This window comes from Podarcis liolepis (assembly GCF_965112155.1).
Source record: "Podarcis liolepis genome assembly, chromosome: 14".
Lineage (NCBI taxonomy): Eukaryota > Metazoa > Chordata > Lepidosauria > Squamata > Lacertidae > Podarcis > Podarcis liolepis.
Genome location: NC_139569.1, coordinates 29,465,117 through 29,492,546, shown reverse-complemented (window position 1 = coordinate 29,492,546; position 27,430 = coordinate 29,465,117). Strand labels below are relative to the sequence as shown.

The window sequence follows — 27,430 nt, the reverse complement described above, 5'->3', positions numbered from 1 at the left end:
CCCATTGATTCTGAGTGACCAGTTTCAGTCTGGCTGGCAGACAGCAGTCTTAAACACTCTTCAGAAACTGGGCGTTGCTCCCCAAACCCTCATAACTATGGGCCTGGGCCAAGCTACATCCGTGATTAGGCAAAGAATCATGGACATAGAGAGACAACAGGACTGTACAAGGGTCCCCGATTATAAAATCATAGAAAACGGGATATACGTAGCCGCTCCAGCAGCATATCTCTATTTCCTCACATCCAGAAACGCAAGAAGGGCTTTTACTCTTGCTAGAAGCTCGGCCTTGCCCTCACCGATTCTGGAAGGCTCCTATAGATGGGTCCCATGCGCATGGAGACTTTGTGCCGGCCATTGGGGAAAATAGGAAGCCTTGAACATATATTTTTAGATGTCCTTTTTATGTTGAGATTCGTAGAGACACCATTGATCCTTTGCTGAAGAGGCTCACCGATCTTTCAGACAAGTCTAAACTTAATTTTCTCCAAGATCATAAGACAACCTGGCTGGTAGTCAGATTCTGTGCCCAGATTTGTAGGCACATCCTCTAGAATAAAATAGCTTACTAGGGAAATGCTGAAGTTGCCCTTTGGGGCGCCTCAGGGTCAAATTTTTATGGTAGCCCAAATCTCAGTTGTACAGGTGTATGTACCGTATTTTTCGTCCCATAGGACGCACCTAGGTTTTTTGGGGGGAAATAAAGGGGGAAAATTTCCTTTATTTCCTCCCCAAAACCAGGTCGGGGAAACCAAACCAAGTCGGGGAACAGCGGTATGGCGGCGCTCCACCTCCCCGCTGTCCCCTGTGCTTGTGGGGCTGGCGCTGGGGAGAAGCGTGCTTCTCCCCAGCACCAGCCTCCAAACCAGATCGGGGAACAGCGGGATGGCGGCACTGCGCCTCCCCGCTGTCCCCCGAGCTTCTGGGGCTGGCTGATGTCTGCCCAAAGCGTGGGGCGCTCTGCTTCAGCGTGCCCAGCGCTCCGTGCAGCAGGCTGCTATCTGCAGCCTAGGGAGCCCTGTGGGAGCCCTGTGTGCATCCTATGGGGCGAATACAGGCTTTCGCTGAAGCTTGGAGAGCGAGAGGGGTCGGTGCGCACCAACCCCTCTCGCTCTCCAGGCTTCAGGAAGCTATCAGCAAGCCTGGGGAACCCGCGGGAGTTCCCGCAGGGCTCCCCAGGCTGCAGATATCTGCCCGGCGCGAGGGGCGCTCTGCTTCAGGGCGCACGCGCGCCGGACGGCAGGCTGCTATCCGCAGCCTAGGGAGCCCTGCGGGAACTCCCGCAGGCTCCCCAGGCTTGCTGATAGCTTCCTGAAGCCGGGAGAGCGAGAGGGGTTGGTGCGCACCGACCCCTCTCGCTCTCCAAGCTTCAGCGAAAGCCTGTATTCGCCCCATAGGACGCACACAGATTTCCCCTTAATTTTTGGAGGGGGAAAAGTATGTCCTATAGGGCGAAAAATATGGTATATATCTCAATTTTAGCCATTGATAGCCTTTTTCTTCATGGATTTGCCCATGAAGCCTTCCAAATTAGTGGCCATCACTGCCTCCTGTGGGGAAGAGTCACTTTCCCCCGTCCTCTTTCTTTGCAGCAGCACCCCATATGCAGACTGCACGGGTGCTCAGTCACCCTCTTTTGTGTGTGTAAATCTTTATTGGTTTAAAATACAAACATACAACAAAAATAGGTGTAACAAAGTTAAATACAGAAGTAAATAACGAAAAGAAGGGGGGAGAACCTCACAACATAAAAACAAAAACAATTTTTTTAAAAAGAACACGGAAAAAGAAAAAAAAGAAAAAACCCAAGAATTTCATATCTATCAAATAAAATTATTTTGCAGGAAACTTCCAGTTGTTCTCGTTATACTTCTTCTATTGTCATGGTATTATCACACAGTTTTTATATCCTTTTTCTTACATTCCACTTTGATGTTTATTTCATTTATCTGTTGTTCACAAGTATCATTCCAGTTCTGCTAAGATGGTATCACTTTTACAATATAATCTTATATATTCCTTAAATATTTTCCATTCTTCATGTGTTTTCTCCCCTGACTTTTCCCATTAGCTTTGCTAGTCACCCTCTTACCTTGTGTAGTAAGTCACAAGCGAGGCGTTTTTCAGCCCCCAGGGACTGAACCGCACGGTGTAATTGACGATTTTCACCGTTGTGAAATCCGGCTTCTTCCACCTCAACCAAATTGACGTGGAGCTGTTGGATTCCACGTAGACGTGAGCCGGGGGCAGTGGTGGGCCCTTCTGAAGCGGGGGGTCTGAAAGAATGATCAAGAGAAGAGAAGATATGTACAATCAGGTGCAGGGAGTATGACTACTGGACCAGCTTGCAAAGGAACAACAGCAGAAATTACAGAGGAACAAGGCAGGGTGAAACGTTGTGGTCAGATGAGCCACAGAACATGGGAGACGTCAAATGGGGCTGACTTGAGCTGTGGTCCATAAGAACCTCAGGAGAACATGCTAGATCAGGCCAACAGCCCATCTAATTCAGCATCCTGTTCTCACAGCTGCCAGCCCAAAAGCCTATGAAACAAACAAGCAGGACCTGAGCCCAAGAGCTCTTTTCCCTCTTGTGGTGTCTGGCAACTGGCATTCAGGAGCATGACTGCCTCCAACCATGGAAGCAGAGCATAGCCTTCTCCTTCATGAACTTGTCCAACCCTCTTTTAAAGCCATTCAAGTTGGGGGCCACCACTGCCTCCTATGGAAGCACCTTTCATAGTCTACGCTCTGCTTGAAGAAGTCATTTCTTTTAAAGGTCCTGGGTTGTCCAACATTTGGCTTCACTGGATGTTCACAAGTTCTAGGGTTAGGAGAGAAGGAGAAAACCCTTTCTCCTTTTTCCATGCCGTGCAAACTGCATCTAAAGGGAATTTTTAAATATTTAATGTTTTCTTGGTTTTTTTGTTGTTTTTAAATACTGTGGAACCTCGATTGTCAGACATTTCGGCTTTCGAATGCCGACAACCCAGAAGTGAATGCTCCCATTTCCGAACAAGCCTCGGAAGTCGAATGGCTTCCAAGGCGCGTTTCTCCATTTTTTCAGTGGATTTTGCCAACCGTCCATTGAACCTCGGTTGTCGAACGTTTTGGAAGTCTAACGGTCTTCTGGAACGGTTTACGTTCGACAACCGAGGTTCCACTGTATTCTGTTGGGAGCAACCCAGTTAGATGGTTGGCATATACATAATGAGTTGTTGTTGTTGTTGTTGTTCTTAAACAACTTCCATCGTGTCATCTTTTACCCATCTTTTCTCTCATCTAAAAGTCCCCAATACTGCAACGTTTCCTCATAGGGGAGTTTCCCCATCCCCTCAGAGCTGGATTTAGGTTTGATGAGGCCCTAAGCTATTGAAGGTAATGGGGCCCTTTATATGTCCAGCTGTCCTTTGTCAACAACAAATTGTCGCTGTTTCTTGTGTTGAATATATGCTATATGGTAATTTATAGACCTAATAGGTCCATACGCAACTCAAAACTCTGTTGCTGTATGTAGGTTTTATTTTATTTGTTTTTTATCTTATATTTTGGAATCGTACATCCAGTTTTTTTTCCTTTAAATTTTTTTGGGGCCCCCAAGAAAGTGGGGCCCTAAGCTATAGCTTGTTTAGCTTATACGTGAATCCAACACTGCATTCCCTTGATCATTTTGGCTGCCCTTGTCTTAACACCTGGAGGCACCAGGTTGGCAAAGGCTGCCTTATCATATTGCTTTGTGGGAAAGCCATCCATAAACATGAGCCAGGAGTCAAAGCCTTGCAGCAGCAGCAGCATCTACCTGCTACGGTTACAGGAGCCCTCTCGGTCCTTCCCTTCCAAACTGCCGCGTAGCCATCTTCATGCTTGTTGAACGCCACCAGCTTCACTTCGTAGAGTCTCCCAGGAACTGGAGAGAATAAGCAGAGGAATGGAAGAGTGGGTCAAGCAACAAAAAAAGCAGCCTGGCTTAGAAGAGCAAAATCATGGCTACCATCTCCATTTCAGCAAAGGGCCGTATCCAACATTCTCTCTTCGCCATGGGAGGAACTCTTGGGCTAGCAGATGGAAGAGTTTGAAGGAATCCAATGGAACAATTGCACTAGCGGAAGCTTGTTGCACAACAGCTGGTTCGTGCAGCACAATCCATTACACAACCATCTGTGGTAATGAGCCAGCACAAGTATGCTGCTAAGTGACTTCAACTTAGCACTGCACCAGATACAACCCATTCATAATAATTAAATGTGTGCCTCACATAGTAAGAGGTTTGCAAGACGAGGCAAAAGTTCTGCCTAGTCCAGCATCTCTGTTTCTGAAAGTGGAGAGACAAACGAGTTTGGGAAGCAGAGCGAGAAGGCAAACTCTCCCCTTTCTCATTTGGCATAGTTTTAGTGGCATTCTGCTGTTCTAGTCCAGACTTCCCCAGCCTGTTGTTCTCTAGATGTTTTGGACAACACCTCCTATTACTCTTTCTTAAACCACCTGTGCCTTGTGTCCCGTGGACTTATTTTGGTGATCCTGAGTTCTATAATTAATGGGTGTATCTTTTTAAAACAAAGAAGATAATAAATCAGAGAAAACTCCAAAAACTGAAAAGCAAGAAACAAGGGCAATTAGCAGCAAAAATCTGGATGGTTTAGTTTGGTTTAACAGTCAGAGTGCCAGACTAAGACAAGGGTTCAAATACCCAATTAACCATGAAGTTCATTGAGGGGCCTTGGGCCAATCACAGTCTCTCAGAATTGTATTCAACTAACTTTTACTTATAGGAGACCCACTGAAATAAACGACTCTAACTTAGGCCCATTAATTTCAATGGGTCTATTCTAAGTAAAAGCTGACTTAGGACCATTAATTTTGAATTTCAATGGGTCTATTCTAAGTAAAAGTTAGGTTGAGCGCAACCCTCAGGCCATAACCTACTTCACAGGGATGTTGTGAGGATAAAAAGGTCAAGGAGGTTAAGTGTGTGCGCCCCCCCTTGAGTTCCTTAGAAGAAAAGTGGGGTATAAATGTAATGAATACATTTAAAATTAAGAGAAAAACTTGGCGTCCCAAATCCATCTCCCTTTGCCCAACTAGAATCAAGTGCCGGGTGAGTCTTTAGTAACCTCCTCCAGGCAATTGTCCTTTGGCATTTCATCAGTATGGGGGGTTGTACAGCGACTCTACTCCACGCTCCCATTGACCCCACCTCTTGAATAGAGCGAACCAGGAACAGGCTGTTTAAGCATTTTATTGGATGATGCCAAAATATAAATAGGGCATTTTTTAACCCATTAAATGAGTGCATGGACCTGCTGTATTGCTGAAGGCCATCCAGGGCAGACCATAGCCTTGCAACCAAAGCGGAGATTTCCGGCAATGTGAATTCTGTGTTAGCGCCAGATGCAGCCAACCTTTTTGGCTGTGCTGCAATCCAAGCCAAGCTCCAGAGAGAGCAAGCCAAGAGGGCTGTTCTAAAGCTCGCCTGCTTCTTTCTTCACCCCTCTTTTGTAAGATCTGCTTATTCAAGGGAACTGCTTGAGCATCTCAAAGTTTACAAATAGAGGGAAAATGGGGCAATTCTCTCTTTGGACACCCAGCTCCTTGTTCCTCCCCAAATGGCCTCCCCCACACACCCCCGCACCTCTTGTTGGTTTCATTGACGAAGCTCTGCTAATTAAGGATGTGCCTATTCAGGGCCTGCTGTGGAGAAGATGGCCAGCTCCTTTCGCCACCACAATACGGCCTGTACAAAAGCACTTTTTGGCTGTGCCAGTGTATCACTCTTCTTTTGATTGTGCAAGTGTGTGCGGAGGGGGGGGCAAGTGGTGCCACTCCCCCCCCCCCACAAGGAAAAGCACATGGATGGCAAGGATCGGAAAAGCCTTACACTTGTGCAACACACATTTGCATCTGGAAGAGAGAGAAAACATTTTAGCTCCTTTTTTCTTCTTTTTTTGCCGGCCTCCCTAAGAACGCCGCAGCAAAAAGGCTTTTTTGTCTGCTCTGAAAATCTTGGCAGCAGGCAGAACAGAGTCAGCCTGGAGATGGTCCAAACTGCAGAGTGGCTGTGTGTGTGTGTGTGTGTGTGTGTGTTGGCTGAGGAGTGTCTCAGCATTGAGCAAAGGCTTAAAAGAGGGACCCACAGCTAAACATCTCCCCACACAGGGTGCCCTCTCCCTCCAGTCACAGCCCAAATGTAATGGAGGTAGACCTCAGGCCTGGTTCAGGCAACGGCGCATGGAAGAAATGTTCTATGGTTGTTAGACAACCGCCAACTCAACTTCCTCCTCTTTCAGGCATGGATTTCTACCTACCCAATCCATAGCACAACAAACTGTACAACTGAAGTTGTATCCAACTAACGCCACATTTGCACCATGTTTTTAAAGCACTATGAGATGTCAGCTTAAACAGTCATGGCTTCCCCCAAAGAATTCTGGGAGCTGTAGATTGTTACGGGTGCTGAGGGTTGTTAAGAGATCCCAAATTCCCCCCAAAGAGCTACAGTCCTTAGAGTGGCTTAACAATATATCCCTCTGGGAATTGCAGTTCTGTGGAGAGGAATAGGGGCCTCCTAACAGCCCTCAGCGCCCTTTTAAAAATGACACCTGCCAGAATTCTTTGGGGAAACCAGGATTGTTGGAAGTAGTTATTGTGATGTTTTCAGTGTCTGGTGCAAATGTGGTCTAAGTGCTACTTAGAGCAGGGACGGAATCTGGTAATCTTTGGTAGTATAGAGCCCTGAGTGAGGCCAGCATTTTGCACACCCAAGTGGATCTTCTCAATTATAGATCTTCTCAGTTTTGCACCCCCTTGGCCCGGCGCCCTGGGCGCCTGCACCACCCTAAATTAAACTCTGTCTTACAGGGCCTGTAAGACAGAGTTGTTCTGCCTGGCCTTTGGCTTGGAGCCAATGTGATTCCCTCCCCCTCTTTCTTTTTCCTTCTCCTCCTGTGATGAGGCTGCATTCTAATATTTTAATGTTTCGATATTTTAATGTTGTATTTTAATCTTGTTTTTCAAGTTGTATTCATTCAATTTGTTTTTATTATTGCTTGTTAGCTGCCCTGAGCCCGGCCTTGGCTGGGGAGGGCGGGGTATAAATAAAAAATTATTATTATTATTATTAAATCTGGCACGGTTCAGGGCAGGCATGTTGAAAGTATTAGGCATGCCTACTAATTTTAATGGGTCTACTCTGAATAAGACTAGCATCGGATACAACCTTCGGAATTATGCTAGCATGGCTAATGCAGGGAATTTCGGGTAGTGATTTTATTTATTTACTTCATAAAATTTATACACTGCTTGATTGCAAAAAAAAACTGCAAGTGGTTCTAGTGCCTGGAAGAAGTCCTGTTTCCTCTACCCACAGCTATCTAGATTCCTCCTTCTCCTGACTCCATGGCCCACTCTTCCCAAATTTTCAGAATCTCCCCCCTTCCTCACAATTCTCTACCTCTGGACTAGCCTTTGTCAAATCAGGTGCCCTCCAGATTTTTCTGACTACAGCTCCCTTCAGTCCCAGCCTGCACAGAATTGTAGCCCCAAACATCTGGAAGGGCAACAGGTTAGGGGAGCTCTGTCTAAACCCTGTCTTGAAATGTCAGCATATGAGATGGCCCTCGCAAGCAGTGCATGCCATTTATTTTATTCATTTAACAAAATGCATTTGCTGCATAACTGTAAGGAAACCTCTAAGCAGCTTACCAAAAAAAAAAAAAGCCCATTAAAATTATTGGTAAAAACAGGTATTTAAGAACATTCAGGATGGTTAAAATCAGCAGGAACTCAGAAGAAATGAGATTTAACTTCTTATGTATCTGGAAGTTTGCAAAAGTTGGCTTAAGTAGCTACATTTATCCCAGCTGGAAAAGCTGTATTTCTTTGGCATGGCATTTAGAATAAGGTTGGAGAACCTTTCTCCCTGTTGAGGGCCACATTCCTTTCAGGTTAATCTGCTGAGGGCCGCAAGCCAGCAGAGGGTGGAGCCAATGGGGCACTTGCTTTTCTCTCTCATCCCGCCTCTCTGTTTTCTCCTTCCTCGCTACCCACACAAAATCAGGTTGAGAACCACGGCCCTCAGGCCGCAGGCTGATCACCCAAGTTTTAGAAAATTTGGGTCCACACAGATCAGAGAATGTTCTCATTGGTGGGCTCCATGCCACAGACAACCTCCATGGCCAGTTCACAGGAACAAGCAGGGCACAGGAAACCTTTTCCGAGAGCCAGCGTGGTATAGTGGTTAGAGTGTCAGAGACCTGGATTCAAATCCCCACTTGATCATGAAGCTCACCGGGTGACCTTGGGCCAGTCCCTGCCTCCTGACCTAACCTACCTCACAGGGTTGTTGTGAGGATTAAAGGAAGGAGGAGGAGAACCATGTACGCCACCTTGACATCCTTGGACAAAAAAAGGTGGGGTATAATTTCAACAAATAAATGAACTTACTTAACTCTGTCAGTTCATGCTGCTTGACCTTCTTCTTCAGCTTTATTGGCCCAACATCCCAAGCACCATCCCCCGGACCTTCAGAGAGGTTCTCCTCACTCGTCTCCTCTGTGGCCACTTCGCGGTAGTAAAGTTTGTAGCCTGAAATCTGGGCGTGGTTAGCTGGAGGTTGCCAACTCACCAGCAGGGACTCCATTTTCGCTCGGACTTTTAACTCAGTTGGGGCAAATGGAACTAGGGGAAGCAAGGAAGAAACATCAACAGTGGTTGCCTCAAGAATCAAGGTGCTAGGTTTTGTTTGTTTGTTTGTTTTTGGTGTATAAAGCCCTACTCAACTTGGGACCAGGAAACCTGAAGGATTGTCTCACCCCTTATACACCCCAGCTGCTCTGCAGGTGAGGACCTCGTGTAGCTACCGTCTTATTAGAAGGCCCACTCCACACAATACAGGAATTGGGTCTTAAGCGTTGTGGCACCTTTGGAATTCGATCCCTTAACCCATTAGAAAGGCACAGACTCTGTTGTCTTTTTTGGTTCCTGCCGAAAACCTTCCTCCTTCAACAAGCCTTTCAAGTAGAGCTCTCTCCCAGTCTGTATCTGTACTGGAATTGTTTTAAATGCTTTTGTTGTTATTTTATCAGCTTTTTGTTTGCTGCCCATGGCTCCTTTGAGAGGAAAGCAGGGTGTAAATTATAATAATAATAAATGTGCTATTCTTGGCTCCTTAGAGGAAAATTAGGATAAAAATACAAGAAGGTACCATACAGGGTTGTACTAAATCAGGGTACGCAGGACGATACTCTCCAGATGTTTTGGAAAACAACTTTCCTCATCCCCAACCATTGACCAAGATGGCTGGAGCCAATGGGAGTGAGACCCCAACAACACAGGGGGCACCAGGTTTCCCAGTGCCTCCCCCACTCTGTTAAACAGTTTGCCTCGGCCAACTGCCACCCATGCTGCTTGCTCACTCACTTGCCACCTGTTCCTGAAGTTGGTGTGGTCATGAACTGCTGCGTGATGACAGCCTTACATTTTTATTTATATAGGAAGAAAACACTCTGGATCCATTCTGATGAAGGGTGGTACATATACATTTAAAATCAAATAAAGGAATCAGCATTTCATTGCCACCTTGATCTCAGGCTTGCTCTCCTTGGCTATTATGCTTCCTACCTTTGATTAAAGCTTCCACGTACTTATCTTGGATCCGAATTCCATTTGCAGACACAAAACTCTCCATGTCCTACTAAGCCCTGAGAACAGGGGACATGATCCTCGTGGGCAGTGGGCTGACCTACCATGAGTTTGGTTGTCTCTATCCGGGGTACGGTGCTGTGTCCATTCTGAAGGGGCCCCATAGCCCACGCTTGTACTCGCCGCAATGCGCACTTTGTAGACTTTATTAGGGTGCAGGCCGTGAAGAGTGAGTTGGGTCTCATTCGCACCAACCTCGGTTGAGGAAATCAGATCTGTTAGAAAAACAGAGCCCAACATGCTGAATCTAACATGCTGATGGGTGCTAGAGAATTCCACCAGAAACAGAAATGGGAGCAGAAATTGCCACAGTTCACATGCGCATCTGAGGTCAGGAACAGAAATAACACCAGTGAGTACAAGCGATTGTTTTACGTAAATAATTATGTTACTTTCTGCACTGTTTTTGATGTTTCCCTTCCACTGAATTTGATTGTGAAATTAATTACATTAGTATTGGTCTTGAAAAGTAGGTGCTGGTACTCAGTACCCCCTGAAAAAAAGCACTGGTTTTGGTCAAAGCTTAGAGTGAGAAAACAACACCAGTTTTGCTGGAAGCTGAACTGTAGCAGAATAGAAACAGCACTGATTGTGATGAACCCAGGACAAGGTGAAAATCACTGCTTCACTACATCCCTAATCATGCCCCAGTTTCTGGCACCAGAACCATCTCTTCCTTACCTTCCTTGAGGGGAGCGTAGTCAATTTTGTACTTGGTGATTCTGCCATTGCTGAGTTCCGGAAGGAGAGACAGCCAAGTCACCTTGATGTCCATCGGTGTTGTGCTGGAAAGAGACAGCTGAGGAGCTGCGCTGGGAACTGGGGAGTGAAAGGATAAAAGCGATGACTCCACCTCGTCACAAAGGAAATGAGCAAAACACCCATTTGGTGGGTGAAAACACACACACACACATTTGAACCTGGAGGGCTTCATTGATTGGCTGCAGATTGGTTTCCAGACTCAATTTGAAGTGTTTGTTTTGACCTTTAAAGCCTTAAATGGCCCAGAACCCCACAGTACCTTAGGAACCACCTCTCCCCACATGAACCTACATACACCCTGTGTTCATCACCCGAGGGCCTTCTTTGTGTGCCTCCTCACAGGGAAGCAACACAAGGACAGGCCTTTTTAGTGGTGGCTCCCGAACTATGAAACACTATCCCCAAAGAGATATGCTTGGCACCATCATTACAAACTTCTAGGCACCAGGCAAAGACATTCCTGTTCACCCAAGAATTTGAATCTTAACTGGATAATAGGGTGTGATTTATACCCAAGTCTGTATTAATGTTCATCTTCAGTAGGACAGGATAGGGGCTGACCATTTTATGTTATTGCAAGATGAGCACTTTTCGTTAATTTATGTTCATTTATTTATTTATTTATTTATTTATTTATTTATTTATTTATTTCAAATTTTGTTTTATGCCCGCTTTTATAATTTTAAGTTTCTTTGAGACATTTTGGTAGCAGGTGACAAATAACTGTAATAATAAATAAATAAGATAATAAATAAGAGAACATTTGGAAACACACTCTGCAATTCACTTAGCCAACCTATTTCCTCTAGGAATGGAAATCTGGCTGTTTTCATTTCATGAAGAAGTGTTTTCTAACACCAATGCAAAGAGAGATTTCCAAGGGGGAAGGGTGGACATACCAGAACACCAGGACTGCACAGCATGAGAACCGCCAAGCTGAACTGATCTCAGGGCAATTTCTTTATTTTTGATAATGCACCCGCATGCTGTGTCATATCAACAGGTTGCCTAAATGGCACAGGGATGGCTACTAGCCACAATGCCTAAGTTAGACCATGGCAGCCTGCCTCTAAATACCAATTGTTAGGAACCACAAATGGGAAGAGTGTTGTCGCACTCAATATCCTGCTTTTGGGCTACCTGTGAGAACAGAATGCTGACCAGACAGGCCATTTAGAAATTAAATGTCTCACTGTTGTACCTAGCAAAGAAGGGGGGAATGCTGAACAAATTTGTCTCCTTTAAAATTATTTTGTCTTCCGGTCTGCTGCAGAGGGAATGGTGGCGTGCTCCGTGTCATCTGAGTAAAGGATGACACGGTTCTGGCTTTCAGGGCTCCGGGGGTAAACGTCAGGGCTAGGCAACCCCCCCAAAAAAACCCCACAGGCAAGTGGGGACTCTAGGGGTCCAGCAGAGCGTGTGAACTCGCCTTAAACCCAGCTCTCCCCGACACAGCTTTTGCAAGGGGGTAAGGGAAGGCTTGAGTCAGCAAATTGTGTTAACCTCATCTAATTAGAAACACAAATGAAGGTCACCCCTTCAGTTCAAAATACTTCTCACTGCTGCACACACACACACACACACACACACACACAACGGGGCCCGCTATGTGATTTATTTCTTCCAGGAAGCATGGGGGTGGGGAACAGTCCCTTCCCCTCCAAGTCTACGAACCATCCTCCAGTGTCTGTACATTGATGGAAGAGGAGGTTCGGCTGGCTCCGAGCTGCGAATACGCCACCACATAGAAAACGTAGTTGGTGCTGGGCTCCAGATCTTTGACCTGGAACTCTGTCGTGTCGTTATTCACCGCGAACTGGTACTCCACGTTGTCAGCGCCTAGAGAGGGTACACAATGCTGTCAGACAAAAAAGAAGAAAAGAGAGAAAAAGAACGTGTTTTGTCCTGTCTTCAGAGCAGCTTCTTGCAAGCAGCTCGCAGAAAAGGTCCAGTGCGCATTTCACGGCACACAGTTTGGTTTTTAAGCAAATGCTGGGGCTGTTCCCACCTTTTCAACACAATCAGGGTTTCAAACCCACATTTCTGGCAACGAGTTAGGTGACATCTGCACCAAACATTGAAAGCGCTATTACACAGTCATGGCTTCTCCCAAAGACTCCTGGGACTTGCAGCGTGTTGAGAGTTTTAAGAATATGTTAAGCGAGTTGTTACGAGACAGCTACTCCTCTCATAGTGCTACAGTTCCCATAGTGGTTTTTAGCAACAATTCCCTCTTTTCAGGGCTACATCCACCCCCTTCATACATCCTTCATACTGTGCTTTTTATTTATTTATTTATTTTTATTTTGACAAAGTCATAATCATAAATAAATAAGAATAAAAATGTGCACCCCACCACCAAGACCATTCCATTGCAACTATCCAACCTCCCAAAATTTCAACACCTCTTGTGATGGTTTGACTACTTTGTAGTACAAATTCTACAAAAACCCTCCATATCTCCTTAAAATCATTTCTCCTGCATATTCCCCATCCTACCTTAATGGCACATGTTAATTTATCATTGATAGTTATATCCCACACCTTTTTATACCATTCTTCCATTTTATATTCTGCTTGCCCCTTCCACTTCCTAGCTATCATAATTCGTGCAGCTGTCAATAAATTTGTGAGCAAGTCCTTCAAGAGGAGGAGGAGGGAAGGACTTCATACTGAGCTTTGACCTCAGCAATGACCTCCTCCCAGAGCTGCAATTCCCAAGGGTTCTGTGCAAAGAGGGACTGACTGTTAAACCACTCTGAAAATTGTAGCTCTGTGAAGGGAACAGGGGTCTGTGAAGAACTCTCAGGAGCCTTAACAAACGATAGCTCCCATAATTCTTGGGGGAGGGAGCCATGACTTCTTGAAGTGGAATACATGTGCTTTAAATTTATGGTGCGGGTATGGCCTAAAGAACAATGGGGCAGTCAATTCTGCGCCAATTAACTTCACTGCGAGAAGCCAGGTTACAGGGAACCAGGCAGAGGGCCTTCTCAGTAGTGGCGCCTTCCCTGTGGAACACCCTCCCACCAGATGTCAAAGAGAACAACTACCAGGCTTTCAGAAGACATCTGAAGGCAGCCCTGTTTCGGGAAGCTTTTAATGTTTGATGTATTATAGTATTTTAATATTCTTTTGGAAGCCGCCCAGAGTGGCTGGGGAAGCCCAGCCAGATGGGCGGGGTATAAATAATAAATTATTATTATTAAATTATTATTACAGCTGAAACAGAAACTCAGACTTTTAAGAGAGGCCCAAGCAGTATTAGAAGGCTAGCTAGTGTGACCTTCAAGTCGGAGGAAGTCAGGAGGCCACCTGCCCAACAACAACAACAACTATTATTATTATTATTATTATTATTATTATTATTATTATTTCTACTCCGCCCATCTGGCTGGGTTTCCCCAGCAATTCTGGGTGACTTTCAACAGAACATTAAAAACAGAATAAAACTTCAAACATTAAAAACTTCTCTAAACAGGGCTGCCTTCAGATATCGTCTAAAAGTCGATATGCCATGATACAAACGATGATGACAAAGCAACCATTCAAGGGACATACCCGAAGCCTTCTGGTAATGGAGTGAGAAGCCAATGATCCGCTCGCTGTTGAACTCTGGACGTTCCCAGGATACCAAGACAGTCGTGCTGGAGAGAGAACTGGCAGACACCCTCTTAGGGGCACTGGGCAAACCTTCCCTCACGATCACCACCAGCCTGGCCCCAGCACACGCCATGCCCAGGTGATTCTCTGCCACGCACTGGTAATAGCCGGCGTCGTCCAGCCCGATCTGGTTGATCACCAGGGTGCCGCTACTTTGCATCTTCACCCGCCCTTTGGACAAGAGAGGCTCTCCGTTCTTCATCCAGTGGATGCTGGGAGACGGCTCCCCTTCTGCTTTGCACACTAACCTGGCAGTACTGGCACGCGTCCGAGAAATGGTCTCTGGAGCCTGGGAGATGACAGGGGGAGCTTAAGAGGCAGAAGAAGAAAATTAGCTTCTAAAGGTTAGGAAAGGGGCTATTTCATTTAGAGGAAAGGCAAGGGAGAAGTGACACGATAGAGCAGCATAAAATCATGAATGGTGATGGATAACACTAGAACCCAGGGACAGCCAATGAAGCTGAATGTTGGAAGACTCAGGGCAGGCAAATTAATGGAGGATAAGCCTATGAGTTGCTACTCGTTCTCCCTTCACTGTCAGAGTCAGTATGCCTCTCAGTATCAGCTACTGCGAATCCCAAGTAGGGAGAGCATGTTGCGCTTGAGACTTGCTTAAGGGCTTCTCATAAGAAAGGTTGACTGGGGCTCATGAGAGTTGTAGCCCAAAACATCAGGAAAACACCCAGTTGGGGAAAGTTGTCCTAGCCCAGACTTTGAGGCAGGAGCAACGTGTACCTTCCCTTTGACAAAGTGAAGGCTAACCAAAATCATTTCTTCTATTCTTTCCTGCTGGAATAGATACAGGGGCCTGGAAGTGGTGTGTGGGCCCCATAAGCAAGCAGGGGAGACCTTGGTTCATGCAGATTCCCAGCATTCAACTTTGCAAGGACCCAGAAATAAGAGCCCCCAAATACTGAGGTAGTTTTTACAACATAAAGAGCACAGGAAGGTGGAACTTACAGCTTTGAGCTTCTAAGTCCTTCACAGTGCAGTGTTGAATTTTATTTGAAGAAAGCTTTTAATCATGTATTTTGTGTTTTTATCTAATATTTTTATGTTGTGAACCACCCTGAGATCTTCAGATGAAGGGCAGAATACAATTTTTAAATAATAATAATAATAATAATCTGAGCCAGACACAATGGTCCATATAGCTCAGCATTGCCCATAAAGGTAAAGGTAAAGGGACCCCTGACCATTAGGTCCAGTCGTGGCCGACTCTGGTATTGTGGCACTCATCTCGCCTTATTGGCCGAGGGAGCCGGCGTACAGCTTCCGGGTCATATGGCCAGCATGACTAAGCCGCTTCTGGCGAACCAGAGCAGCGCACGGAAACACCGTTTACCTTCCCACCGGAGCAGTACCTATTTATCTACTTGCACTTTGACATGCTTTTGAACTGCTAGGTGGGCAGGAGCAGGGACTGAGCAACGGGAGCTCACCCCGTCGCGGGGATTCGAACCGCCGACCTTCTGATCAGCAAGTCCTAGGCTCTGTGGTTTAACCCACAGCGCCAACCGCTTGCCTCAGCATTGCCCTTACTGGCTGGCAAAGTCTCTCTAGGTAGGATTTCAGGCCTGATTTTCTCCCAGCCCTACCTGGAGATGTTAGGGATTGAACCTGAGACCTTCTACATGCAAAGCAGATGCTCCCCCGAGCTACAGTCTACGACAGCACAGAACTGGTTTATTCTCTGTTCTCACCAAGAACTCTGAGCTCAGCTGCAGCGGTTACAAACTGCCTGGTCTGGGGTTTATTGGCACGGCAGACATAGATCCCTGAGTGATGGAGCTGGGCATGAGGAATCAAGAGGTTGGTCCGTCCCAGCACAATCACATCTGTGGAAATAGGGTCCCCATCTGCAAAGGAACAACAAGGCATCAAATTCTTAAGGAAGATAATGGGGGGGAGGGAGAGAAACCCTGCACATTATCATCTTAAAAGTGCATCGCTCTGGCAGGATCATGATCTTAATATTTCAGACTTTGGAGCAGACGTTTTGCACTCAGTTTTGAGAACCTTACGTTTCTGCTATAATTAAGCACCAAGTTTGCAAGGAGTCATTCTAATTTCCAGCGGATTGCTTAGAGCAGCCAAAGAAAGACTGTACAGTCGTGTCTCCTATGGAATCAGGAGACACACTGAACTGGAGTGTATGAAGACCAGTGGATGTATGCTTGTGTCCTTGATGAATTAGAAGAAAAGGGAGGGGTGTTGCAATTTTACATCAAAATTGGTTTCTCTTATGGCACGGAGGCGGTGGGGGGGGGAACCTTTTTCAGGACAAGGTCCATATTTTCTTCTGGTCAACCTTCGGTGTGGGGTACATGCCAGAGGTGAACAGGGCCAGAGTGAAAGGGATCAGAACAATGAATGCAAACTTTACCTTTGTAAATTTGGCTAGTTTCTACACACACACATCTATATCTTCAGTGCTTTTTTGGTTAAAAAATGAGGTGCAAGTACTCATGCCTTGTTAAGAATGGAAGAAGAGCCTGCTGGATCAGACCAAGGGTCTATCTAGTACAGCATCCTTTTTCTCTTTTTAAAAAATATAATTTTTATTAAATTTTCTGTTTTACAATTTAAAGTACTCCTTTTTACATCCTTAAGATATCAATGACTTCCACGGTTCATTTTACATATCATAAATCCCTCCATATTTTACAAAAAAATTATACTGTTCAGTATTCCATTACTACATCCATCAAAACTTATTTGCACTGTTGAATTTATCTTAATGCAGACAGTGTTTTCAGCTGTACAGAGTTATTTCTCATATATTCCCATATATTCAATAAATGTTTTCCAATCTCCTCTAAACATATGTTCTTCTTGTTCTCTTATTCTATAAGTTATGTCTGCAAGCCGTGCATATTCTATCAACTTAAGTTGCCATTCTTCTTTGGTTGGGATCTCGCTCATTTTCCTTTTGGGGGCTAACAAAAGACAAGCATACATAAATCACCTTTTTTGACACCTGGGAATTTCAGTCTGAATTATCCCCAACAGAAAGGACTCTGGGGGTTTTTGGGAGGGAAGTACTTTTAAACATTTTTTTCAATTCATTATGGATCATTTCCCAACACCCTTTCACAAGTCCACCACATATGAAAGAATGATCCCTCTAGCTCTTTGTACAGCATCCTGTTTCTCAACCAGATGCCTGTGAGAAAACCACAAGCAGGACCCGAACTCTCCCTTCCCATGGTTTCCAGGAACTGGCATTCAGAAGCATTACTGCCTCCGACCGTAGGGGCAGAGCATAGCCATCGTGGCTAGAAGGCATCGATAGCCCTCTCCTTTAGGAATTTGCCCAATCCTCTTCAGAAGCCATCCAGGTTGGTGGCCATCACTGCCTCCTGTGGGAGGTGTTAGGATATAGTTCCATTCCACCTTTAGAACAGGTATGTGGAGTTGTTGTATGTCACAAGTCTGTTTACTTCCAGCACAGTCTGCTGGGAACATCCGTTGTATATAGCTTTTGCCTATGCTGTTTGCTTGGACACGAAGGGAAGCAGACATGTGTTTTCTTTGTCCTGATATTGAATAAATGCTTGTAAATATGCTTACATATGCCTCTGTCCGCTACTTCTGTTGCAAAGAGTTCTTATCTCTGCTAGCTTGCGTGCTCAGTCTCTAAAGGTCTCTGAGGCTTGAGCTGCAGTTTTGATGCTGCTCTGAGAACCGGAGTTCGCCTGGCTGCCAGCCGGTGGGCTGGAGCCAGCTGGGGGCCTGCCAATTGCCCCCGTCTCCCCGGACGCATCCCAACAGGAGGGAGTTCCATAGTTGAACTGTGTACTGCACAAAGAGGTACTGTTTAAAGGGCTGTGGGTGCCAGCTCATAATGGCTGGCATGGGTAGCCCCCCAAAAAAGAAGTGCCAATACTCTGGACCAAGGAGTCCCATTGCACACAAAAAGCACTGCATCTTCCTACATCCAGGCAAGCAGCCACTACCCAACGCCACATTCAACCCAGGCAGAAACACTCTAGGAAGCTGTGAAGTGGCATCGGTGTGGGGTGTGGCTTGGGCACAAAGAGGGTGGCTGGAGAGGGGTGTTGCCTGGGGGAGGGCCAGAGGGCCAGGCAGAGAGACCTTGAGGGCCACATTTGGACCCTGGGCCTAAGAACCCCCCAGCCTTGTATGTTGGTCAATGTCAGGGAACTGTCATCGGAGCTAGAGGCGGAGGGAAGGCTCTCAAATTATGCTGGAGAAGGGCCAAGCAGGGAGAGAGGCAGCTCCACAGATGGGGAAGCCAATCAGCGCAACACCAGGGATATAGAGGGGCTGATGGGGGAATCGGCGAGAGGGCTCCAGGACTCTTCACTGGACACCAGCGGGGAGAGCACGGGTCCTCCGTTACCCACGCCCACCCTGCGCAGAAGACTTCTGCGCAGAGAGAGTAGGAGGAGACTGGGTGTCAAACAACTTTTATGTTGGAAAAGATTTAAGAAACGCCCACTGACGGATTCTGCTAGCGACTGAGGCAGCCACGAAGTGAAGGGCTGCCCAGACTGAAAGGTTTAGCAAGGCAACAAAGCCTGGAGAGGCGGCAACTTACGCACGAGCAACCCATACACATTACAGTCAATTTGGGGCAGGGCAGTTGTTGTTGTTGTTGTTTAGTCGTTTAGTCGTGTCCGACTCTTTGTGACCCCATGGACCAGAGCACGCCAGGCACTCCTGTCTTCCACTGCCTCCCGCAGTTTGGTCAGACTCATGTTTGTAGCTTCGAGAACACTGTCCAACCATCTCGTCCTCTGTCGTCCCCTTCTTCTTGTGCCCTCCATCTTTCCCAACATCAGGGTCTTTTCCAGGGAGTCTTCTCTTCTCATGAGGTGGCCAAAGTATTGGAGCCTCAGCTTCATGATCTGTCCTTCCAGTGAGCACTCAGGCCTGATTTCCTTAAAAATGGATACGTTTGATCTTCTTGCAGTCCATGGGACTCTCAAGAGTCTCCTCCAGCACCATAATTCAAAAGCATCAATTCTTCGGCGATCAGCCATTTTGATGGTCCAGCTCTCACTTCCATACATCACTACTGGGAAAACCATGGCTTTAACTATACGTACCTTTGTTGGCAAGGCAGGGCAGTTAGTTGACATTAAAGGCCCTGCTAATCTCCAGTCCTGCAAAATTAGGTGAGGTAGCTCTTGCTTGTGCATCCTTTGATCTGCATCGAATTTGGGGCTCTGGTGACTTTCACACGCCACCTTCACTCCCACAGGGAAATGCCGCATTTCTTAAAAAGAGACGCATGCCCCAGCCCTGCCCCATCCTCAGCGCCTTCAGCGATCTTTATCACGTTTTTATAATCCTAAAGATAACCCGCGAGTTATTTTTGCAAAGCAGCAACAGATGCGCCCAGCCCCGCGAAACGTCTACAAAAGGCCCGACCCTCCTGCCCTGCCCTTTCGAGCTGGGGGGCGTCATTCGATATTGGCCGTGTCCAATTTAGATCAAAAGGCATCCAGCAACTAGAATTCCATATCTTTTACAGATCAAACAACATAAATGAACCGCATGCTTTTGTATCGCGTTAACGTTAATGGGCGAGCTCGACTCAGGAGCCGTTCCCCGGCCACGGAGAGCTCGGCCGCCTTGTATTCAGTTGCACTTTGCAAAGCTTCTCGGGGCGCATTCCTCTCCTGATGGGTTTTTCAGAAACCAAAGGGTCCCACCGTCGCCTCTTGGCATCAAAAGGGCTGGCGGTCTTCACTTACCATCCCGTATCCAAGAAACAAATGGCGTGGGGTTTGCAGATGCCATGCACTCCATCACGGCGCTCTCTCCAACCACGACGGTGGCGTTCTCTGGCACGGCGACGATGGCAACGTCTCCTGTCGCAGGCAGCTGGTGCCCTAGCGGAATAAAGTACAGGTTTTTAGTCTTTTCAAAAAACAAGATAAAGGTGTTGAGGCATTCTAAGAAAGCCAAACTTTCAAGGGAAGAAGAAGAAGAGGTCCCAGCAAAGGAAGAATGGATACAAAAATTTACGGTATATGCAGAAATGGCGAAACTTACCGGAAGAATAAGAAATCAAGATAACAAACTTTTTATTATAAAATTGTGGAAATGGTTTGTTGAATATTTACAGATCAATTGTAAACAGATAAAAACACTGGCAGGGTCATGTATTTAAAGAGTATATATTTAAAGAAGATAAAAATAAATGAGTAAGTTAAGTGAATTTGGATACGCAGAAGGTATTAAAAATAAATTTAAGGAACCGCAGAAAGAGGGGGAAGGAAGTCAAGTTTTAAAATGCCAAAATGATTGTAAAATCAGTGAAATGTATATATCTCTAAATAAAAAGTTTAAAAATCTAAGCAAGCCAAGCTTTCAGGAAAATAATCTGGTTCTTCCAGGCCCAGAGCTGCTTTCGATTTGATGCCTATGAGTGAAGGAGGTGCTTGTATAGTGACTACAGCACAAGTGGGAGAAGTACTATCCTGTTCATGGCAAAGGACTGTAGCTCCACAGCAGAGCACCTGCATGCATAAGGTCCTAAGTTCAATCCCTGGCATCTCCAGGTAGGGCTGCGACAGTGTCCTGTCTGAAATCCTGGAGGATCACTGCCAGTCTGTGTAGGCAATGCTAAGTTAGATGGACTAATGCTCTGACTCAGTGCAAGGCAGCTTCCTATGTTCCTAATTGAATCACCCTGTTATTCAAAATCATGAGAACTGGAATATTGATTTATTTTTTAGGGAAAGGGGCTGCAGCTCAGCGGCAGAGCATCTGCTTGGAATGCAGAAGGTCACAGGTTCAATCCCTGACTGCGTCTCGTGGCAGGGCTGGGAAAGACTATTGTCTGGAACCCCAGAGGGCTGCTGCCAGTCAGCGTGGACAATACTGTCACCTTCCTGATGTCGTTGCGACTCCAGCTCCCATAGGCATGGTCAGGAATGATGTGAGCTGGAGTACAGCAACATCTGGAAGGCTTCAAAACACACACACACCCAGAGAGAGAGAGAGAGAGAGAGAGAGAGAGAGAGAGAGAGAGAGAGTTTTAATATGCGGTACCAAGGATCAAACCTGGGACTTTCTGCTTATAAAATGAGCTCTGCTGCTGATCCAAGGGCCTGTTGCCCTTATTCTGCCTGCTCGACCCCCCTTTTTACCTTAAGCACCAAACAATAAGATGGCAGTTTACCCTTCCAAGTTACAGAAACCTGCGTGCTTACTCTGTTACGAGGCCTCAACCACTGTGAGAACAGGATGCTGGACTAGATGGGCCATTGGCCTGATCCAGCAAACTCTCCTTTGGTTCCTAATTCAGTAAAGGTAAAGGGACCCCTGACCATTAGGTCCAGTCGTGGATGACTCTGGGGTTGCGGCACTCATCTTGTTCTATAGGCCGAGAGAGCCAGCGTTTGTCCACAGACAGCTTCCGGGTCATGTGGCCAGCATGTGGACTAAGCCACTTCTGGCGAACCAGAGCAGCACACGGAAAGGCTGTTTACCTTCCCGCCGGAGCGGTACCTATTTATCTACTTGCACTGGTGTGCTTTCGAACTGCTAGGTGGGCAGGAGCTGGGACCGAACAACAGGAGCTCACCCCATCGTGGGGATTCTAACCACCGACCTTCCAATTGGCAAGCCCTAGGCTCAGTGCTTTAGACCACAGTGCCACCTGCGTCCCTCCTAATTCAGGACTCACCTCAATTTAAACAAATCAGCCCATCACCTCAAGCTCAACGCTGGCGTCTTGTCTGAGATACCAGGAGACATGTGAGACGGTTTACCCTTCCAGCAACAAAAGCTGCCCCCTCTTTCTCATTTTCCTTACTGCAGTGACCATTCAGAGTCAACATTACTTTGGGAAGCAAACACTTAATTCTCAGGCTCACCAATTGAGAGCGTCCTCTCGTTGATCAAAATCGCTCCCTCCCTCCTTCCCACGTTTCCATTGCTTAATCTTCTGGTTAAACAGGTTAAAACTTGCAAAACTAATTATGTGATAAAGAATGAAGGTTTCTGTAAAGCCTCCTTTTGTTTCCCAATGGACAAGGACTGCACAGTGTGCCCCCTCCCTTGGAAAAGGGTGGGTGGAGAAGGGCTGAGTTTTGAAAGCTCCTCTGCAGCAACCGCAAAATGGGTCTCTCGCTATCTGCAGAAGAATGGTAGAAAATCACAGACGGATCCTTTTCCCTCCCCTTCCCTCCATTGAACAGCTGCTCCAAAAGCCTGAATCTATTCTCAGGGGAGGTTCTCGGGGGCTGAATAAAACTTCAAGCTCCTCCTCTGGAAAAGGGTGAGAAAGTTCACGGCAAAACAGCAGAGCAGGGCTCAGTTGTCTGATATCTCGCCGTCTCAGGCTGCTGCTGACAGCTGAGATCCAAGCCGGTCGCCGGCCTCCCCACCAGCAAGCGAGCCATGTTGGAACGCAAGTGGTGTGGGGCTGAGCATTTGCGAAATGCGGGGGTTGGGGGGCAGAGGCAATGGCAGCAGCCATCCGTCTCTGCCTGGGCAGGCTTCTGCTGGGGCTAGTTTCTCAAAACTGACTCTTAAGGCCACTCCATGATTCATCTGTGCTGTGGGGTTGTTGCAAGAAGGGAGGAACCTGCGGGCAACCCTGGTTTCATGAAAAAAATGGGGGATAAAGGGGGGCAACAGAGAAAGAGAGAGAAGAGGGTAGCAGGGAGAGAGACAATGTCAACTTTTGTCCAAGCCTGCAATTCCCAACAGATTACCTTTCACAGAATTTCGGCCTTATAAAAAGGTTTCAGATCCTCAACTCAGCTATGACGCTCAGTAAGTGACCTCAGCCTAACCTAACTCACAGGGTTGATGTTGAGGATAAAATGAGGACTGGGGGAAAATCTTGCAAGCTGCCTTGAGCTCTGTGGAAGAAGGGTGGAATGAAGATGTTTGTATTGGTGGAATTACAAAACAGGTGCAGGCAGGAGCTTTTTGGGGGAAGGTCCGTGGTCCAGTGACAGAGCATCTGCCTTGCACGCAGAAGGTCCTGGGTTCAATTGCCGGCACCTCCAAACAGGACTGGGAATTGACTCCTGTCTGAACTTTCAGAGAGAATTCCTGCTCTTTACTGCTGGATTGGAGCAAACAGCAATCCACAGAAAACCCAAATTGCCGTTTGCTCTGACTTAGTGGTAAAGATCGGGTTTTCCAGTGAAAAGCGGTGCAGGGGGTGGGGTCCAGGAAAGCAGTGCCTAGAAAGCTCAAAGGAAAAGGTAAGTGCGGATAGGTCCTCAGTTCAGACAAATACTAAGTCAACTGTCTGGTTTAGTATAAGGCAAATTCCTATATTTCTGGCTTGGAGTCATGGACAGCTCCCTGTTTGATATGATTCTTGTGTGCTATTTATTTATTTATTTGCTTATTTATTTACTTATTTACTTACTTACTTAATTTATATCTCACCTTTATCTCTGAGGAGCTCAAGGTGGTATACATGGGTCTCCCCCATCCTCTAATTATTATTATTATTATTATTATTATTATTATTATTTATTTATTTATTTATTTATTTATTTATTTTATGTGTACCCTACTCACCTGACTGGGCTGCCCCAGCCACTCTGGAAGGCTTCCAACATATATAAAACATAATAAAACATTACACATTGAAAGGCTTCCCTATACAGGGCTGCCTTGAGATGTCTTCTAAAGGTTATGTAGATACTCATCTCCTTGACACCTGATGGGAAGGCATTCCACAGGGTGGGTACCACTACTGAGATGTAGGCCCCCCGATACAACAATTGGGGTTGGGTGGGTGCCATGGCTTTGCAGCTAAAGAACTGGGTAAGCCTGCCATTACTGGAGAAGACGCTGGGAGGCTGCTGCTGGCTGAATCGCTTCCTGTGGCTCTGTCACCACTAAAAATGTGCTTCCAACATCAAATATTTGTACAAGATGTGAGCAGCAGGGTAGAGAGCCAGCAGCTCAGCCCAGCAGAGCTTCTCCTCCCTCAGGACAAAGCAAAGTGGCAGCAGATTGAAGAGAAGGCAGGGAAGGAGGAGAAGGAGGATGTGAGGGTCAAGGTTCCTTCTGGGCAACCCTGGGGTGGAGGGAGGGCACATGCCAGTGGTGGGTGTGGCCAGAGGCCAAAGTGGGTGGGGCAACAAACAAATGCTACCTGTGTACAGTCAGCTAGTTTCTACACGCGCTCAAAACACTCCCCCTTCTATCCTAGGCAAGTGAGAGGTGCAATCAGAGTTCAAAGACACATTCTGGTCAGGCAAAAGCACTTCAAGCAGGACTGGTAAGGGGTGTGGCTAAGGGCCAGGCAGAGAGGACTGGAGGGCCGCATTCCCCACCCCTGCTCTCTCTTTGGACTGATGAATCCACACATGCACACTTTCCTATTGAGTTGGGGTCCGACAGAAGAAGAAGAAGAAGAAGAAGAAGAAGAAGAAGAGGAGGAGGAGGAGGAGGAGGAGGAGGAGGAGGAGGAGGAGGAGGAGGAGGAGGAGTAGTTTGGATTTGATATCCCGCTTTATCACTACCTGAAGGAGTCTCAAAGCGGCTAACATTCTCCTTTCCCTTCCTCCCCCACAACAAACACTCTGTGAGGTGAGTGGGGCTGAGAGACTTCAGAGAAGTGTGACTAGCCCAAGGTCACCCAGCAGCTCCATGTGGAGGAGCGGAGACATGAACCCGGTTCCCCAGATTACGAGTCTATCACTCTTAACCACTACACCACACTGGCTCACCAGTTTTCTTTTCAGAAGAGAGTCTGTGGCTGGCTCATACAGTGGTACCTCGGGTTACAGGCTCTTCAGGTTACAGACTCCGCTAACCCAGAAACAGTACCTCAAGTTAAGAACTTTGCTTCAGGGTGAGAACAGAAATCGTGCTGTGGCAGAGCAGCGGCAGCAGGAGGCCCCATTAGCTAAAGTGGTACCTCAGGTTAAGAACGGTTTCAGGTTAAGAATGGACCTCCAGAACGAGTTAAGTTCTTAACCCAAGGTACCAATGTATTTGGCATCCCACTTGGGAGAGGGCAGAAGGTGGGGAGTTCTTGGTCACCCTCTCTGAGGTCTGGACAGGGACTTAAATGACCAGGGCTGTGCTATTCTCTTTCTCTCCCTTCTTCTCTCTCTCTCTCTCTCTCTCTCTCTCTCTCTTTGTGGAGATATTTCCTCTAAGTGACGACAACTTCTCCATTTCAGGGCCATGAAAGAGATCCGCTTGTAAAAGGCCCCTAGATCCTTCTCCCCGTTTGGAATGCAGTTCCCCAAGGAGTGTCTGGAAATTTACACCGTGACGTCTGCCCGGCCTGAAACATCTGCCGCTCGCACGGCAACAGCCCCGACTCGCAGTTGCTGCCTGCATCTCCGCCACCAACAGGGTAGCAAACCCCTTTCGGTGACCTTCGATGGGGATGAGCTCGCCTTTGAAATAGCCAAGGGGGGTGGGGTCCCCTCTCCATCCAGGGAAAGAAAAACTGGAATTTTTAGAAGACTCCTATTCCCCTCTCACAGAACTTCCAATTCCCAGAGCAGTTTAACAATCAATCCCTCTTCAGAGCGAACTCTGGGGATTGTGGTTCCCATATGTGTTTTGAAAAGTGGTTTGTTTGCTATGCATTTAGACACCTCTTTAGATACTGCAAACAAATTTTGCCTGATGGTTCCTGAGATGGAGGAGCAAGTTTCTGCCTATGTCTGGATACGACTGGGTGCTGCTTTGAATCAAGATGGCAGGCTGAACGTTTCTATACTGCACTAATTTTTTTAGGTTTCATAGAATTCCTGGGCAACTTCAGGTATGAGGCTGCCAGTGCATGTATGTATAAAGCTTTGTTTAGCAACAGAAACGGTTTCTGACCAGACGCCACTTGCCTTCCTTGACTGCTTTGGAAATAAGGAAAGCAGCAAAGGATCAGCCACCTGCCAGAGATGTCAATGATCTTTCAGAGGGCGGTGTTTCTTATTAAAAACAAAACATCGTATTCATCATCCACAGATGAGTTTTTGTCACCCACAGTCATGTCTGCCTTTTGTCTGCCTCAGGGTGGGGAGGTTTCTTTTCCTCATAAAAGAAAAGAAAAATAGCCTGGCAACTGCTTAAAAACAGTGGTTTTCAAACTCTGAGTAGTATGTAACTCGATGTTAGAGTAGACTTACTTAAAATGATGGACTGAACTTAATCATGTTTGTTAATTTCACTGTTGAAAACCATGCTGAATGCCACACAGTGTTCCTGGGAGAACCTCAGTTTTTATCCAGAACCTTCTTAGGATTCATCAGTGTAAGACTCAAGTAATAATAGACAAGCTCCACTGACAGAGAAGTTTGCCCTTTGCACATAAGAGTATTCCTCAGTAGTGTAGTGGCAAACCCAGAAGTGCAAGGTCCCTTCATGACAGTCACAGACACACACCCTTCTTAGATTATGTGTGAAGGCTCCTTCTCCTTCTCTTGCTTCCGTTCACTCTCCCTGCGCCCCTGCAACTTTAGGATTGACACTCTGTGTGCGTGTTTGTGTGTGTGAGAGAGCTCCTTCTCTTGCTTCCGTTCACTCTCCCTGCGCCCCTGCGACTTCCAGTGCCCTGCGACTTTAGGGCCAGTTCTGTGTGTGTGTGTGTGTGTGTGTGTGTGTGTGTGTGTGTGTTTTGACCTCACTGCGCTTGTTGGGGGAGAGTGTTGGTCGCAATTTTTCTTGATTTGTCTCAGAGTGGTTACTATCGTGGTTTCCTTGCCGGGGAAGAGGGAGAGAAGCAGAGCCTGCTTGTTTTAAAGGAGCAAAGCCGGAGAGGAGAGGAGCCTTCTCCCTTATACCCTTCTCCTGCATTATTAGCAGCATCCTTCTCCACCCCCCCCCACGTGTGCTCCTTGTTCCTTGAGTGCTTTTCCTTCCCTCCCCACTTAAAACGTGGTTACAAAGCATGGATCCACATGGATCATCAGGATTTTTGCACTGGGTCACCCCAAATTCACCATCAGATCACATAGCATGTCCATGGCTACAGCCTGCACCAAAAAAACACACCCACCCACTGTTTCATGGGGCCACAATGGCACAAAAACGTGGTTACAAAGCATGGATCCACATGGATCATCAGGATTTTTGCATTGGGCTACCCCAAACTCACAGTCAGATCACATGTCTGTGGCCGCAGCATGAACCACAAAAATCATACATCCACTGTTTCGTTTAGAATATTTTTTTCTTGTTTTTCTCCTCTAAAAACTACGTGCGTGTTATGGTCAGGTGCGTGTTATAGAGCGAAAAATACGGTAAGAAGAAGAAGAAGAAGAAGAAGAAGAAGAAGAAGAAGAAGAAGAAGAAGAAGAAGAAGAAGAAGAAGAAGAAGAAGGGATGCATTAATGCA

The 27,430-nt window shown here is 46.6% G+C and overlaps 1 protein-coding gene across 3 annotated transcripts in view; it reads right to left on the bottom strand.

Moving 5' to 3' along the window:
- Positions 1-27,430, bottom strand: part of IGDCC4 (immunoglobulin superfamily DCC subclass member 4) — a 77,923-nt gene that overhangs the window by 21,840 nt on the left and 28,653 nt on the right. For all 3 annotated transcript variants that reach the window (XM_083474994.1, XM_083474995.1, XM_083474996.1), the window contains 9 exons: positions 19,848-19,985; positions 15,825-15,980; positions 14,020-14,430; positions 12,133-12,297; positions 10,378-10,515; positions 9,741-9,911; positions 8,440-8,673; positions 3,800-3,907; positions 2,093-2,276 (listed from right to left, as the gene is read on the bottom strand). In XM_083474994.1, coding sequence (XP_083331120.1) covers positions 2,093-2,276; positions 3,800-3,907; positions 8,440-8,673; positions 9,741-9,911; positions 10,378-10,515; positions 12,133-12,297; positions 14,020-14,430; positions 15,825-15,980; positions 19,848-19,985 — 1,705 coding nt within the window. The remainder of the gene's footprint in view (positions 1-2,092; positions 2,277-3,799; positions 3,908-8,439; positions 8,674-9,740; positions 9,912-10,377; positions 10,516-12,132; positions 12,298-14,019; positions 14,431-15,824; positions 15,981-19,847; positions 19,986-27,430) is intronic.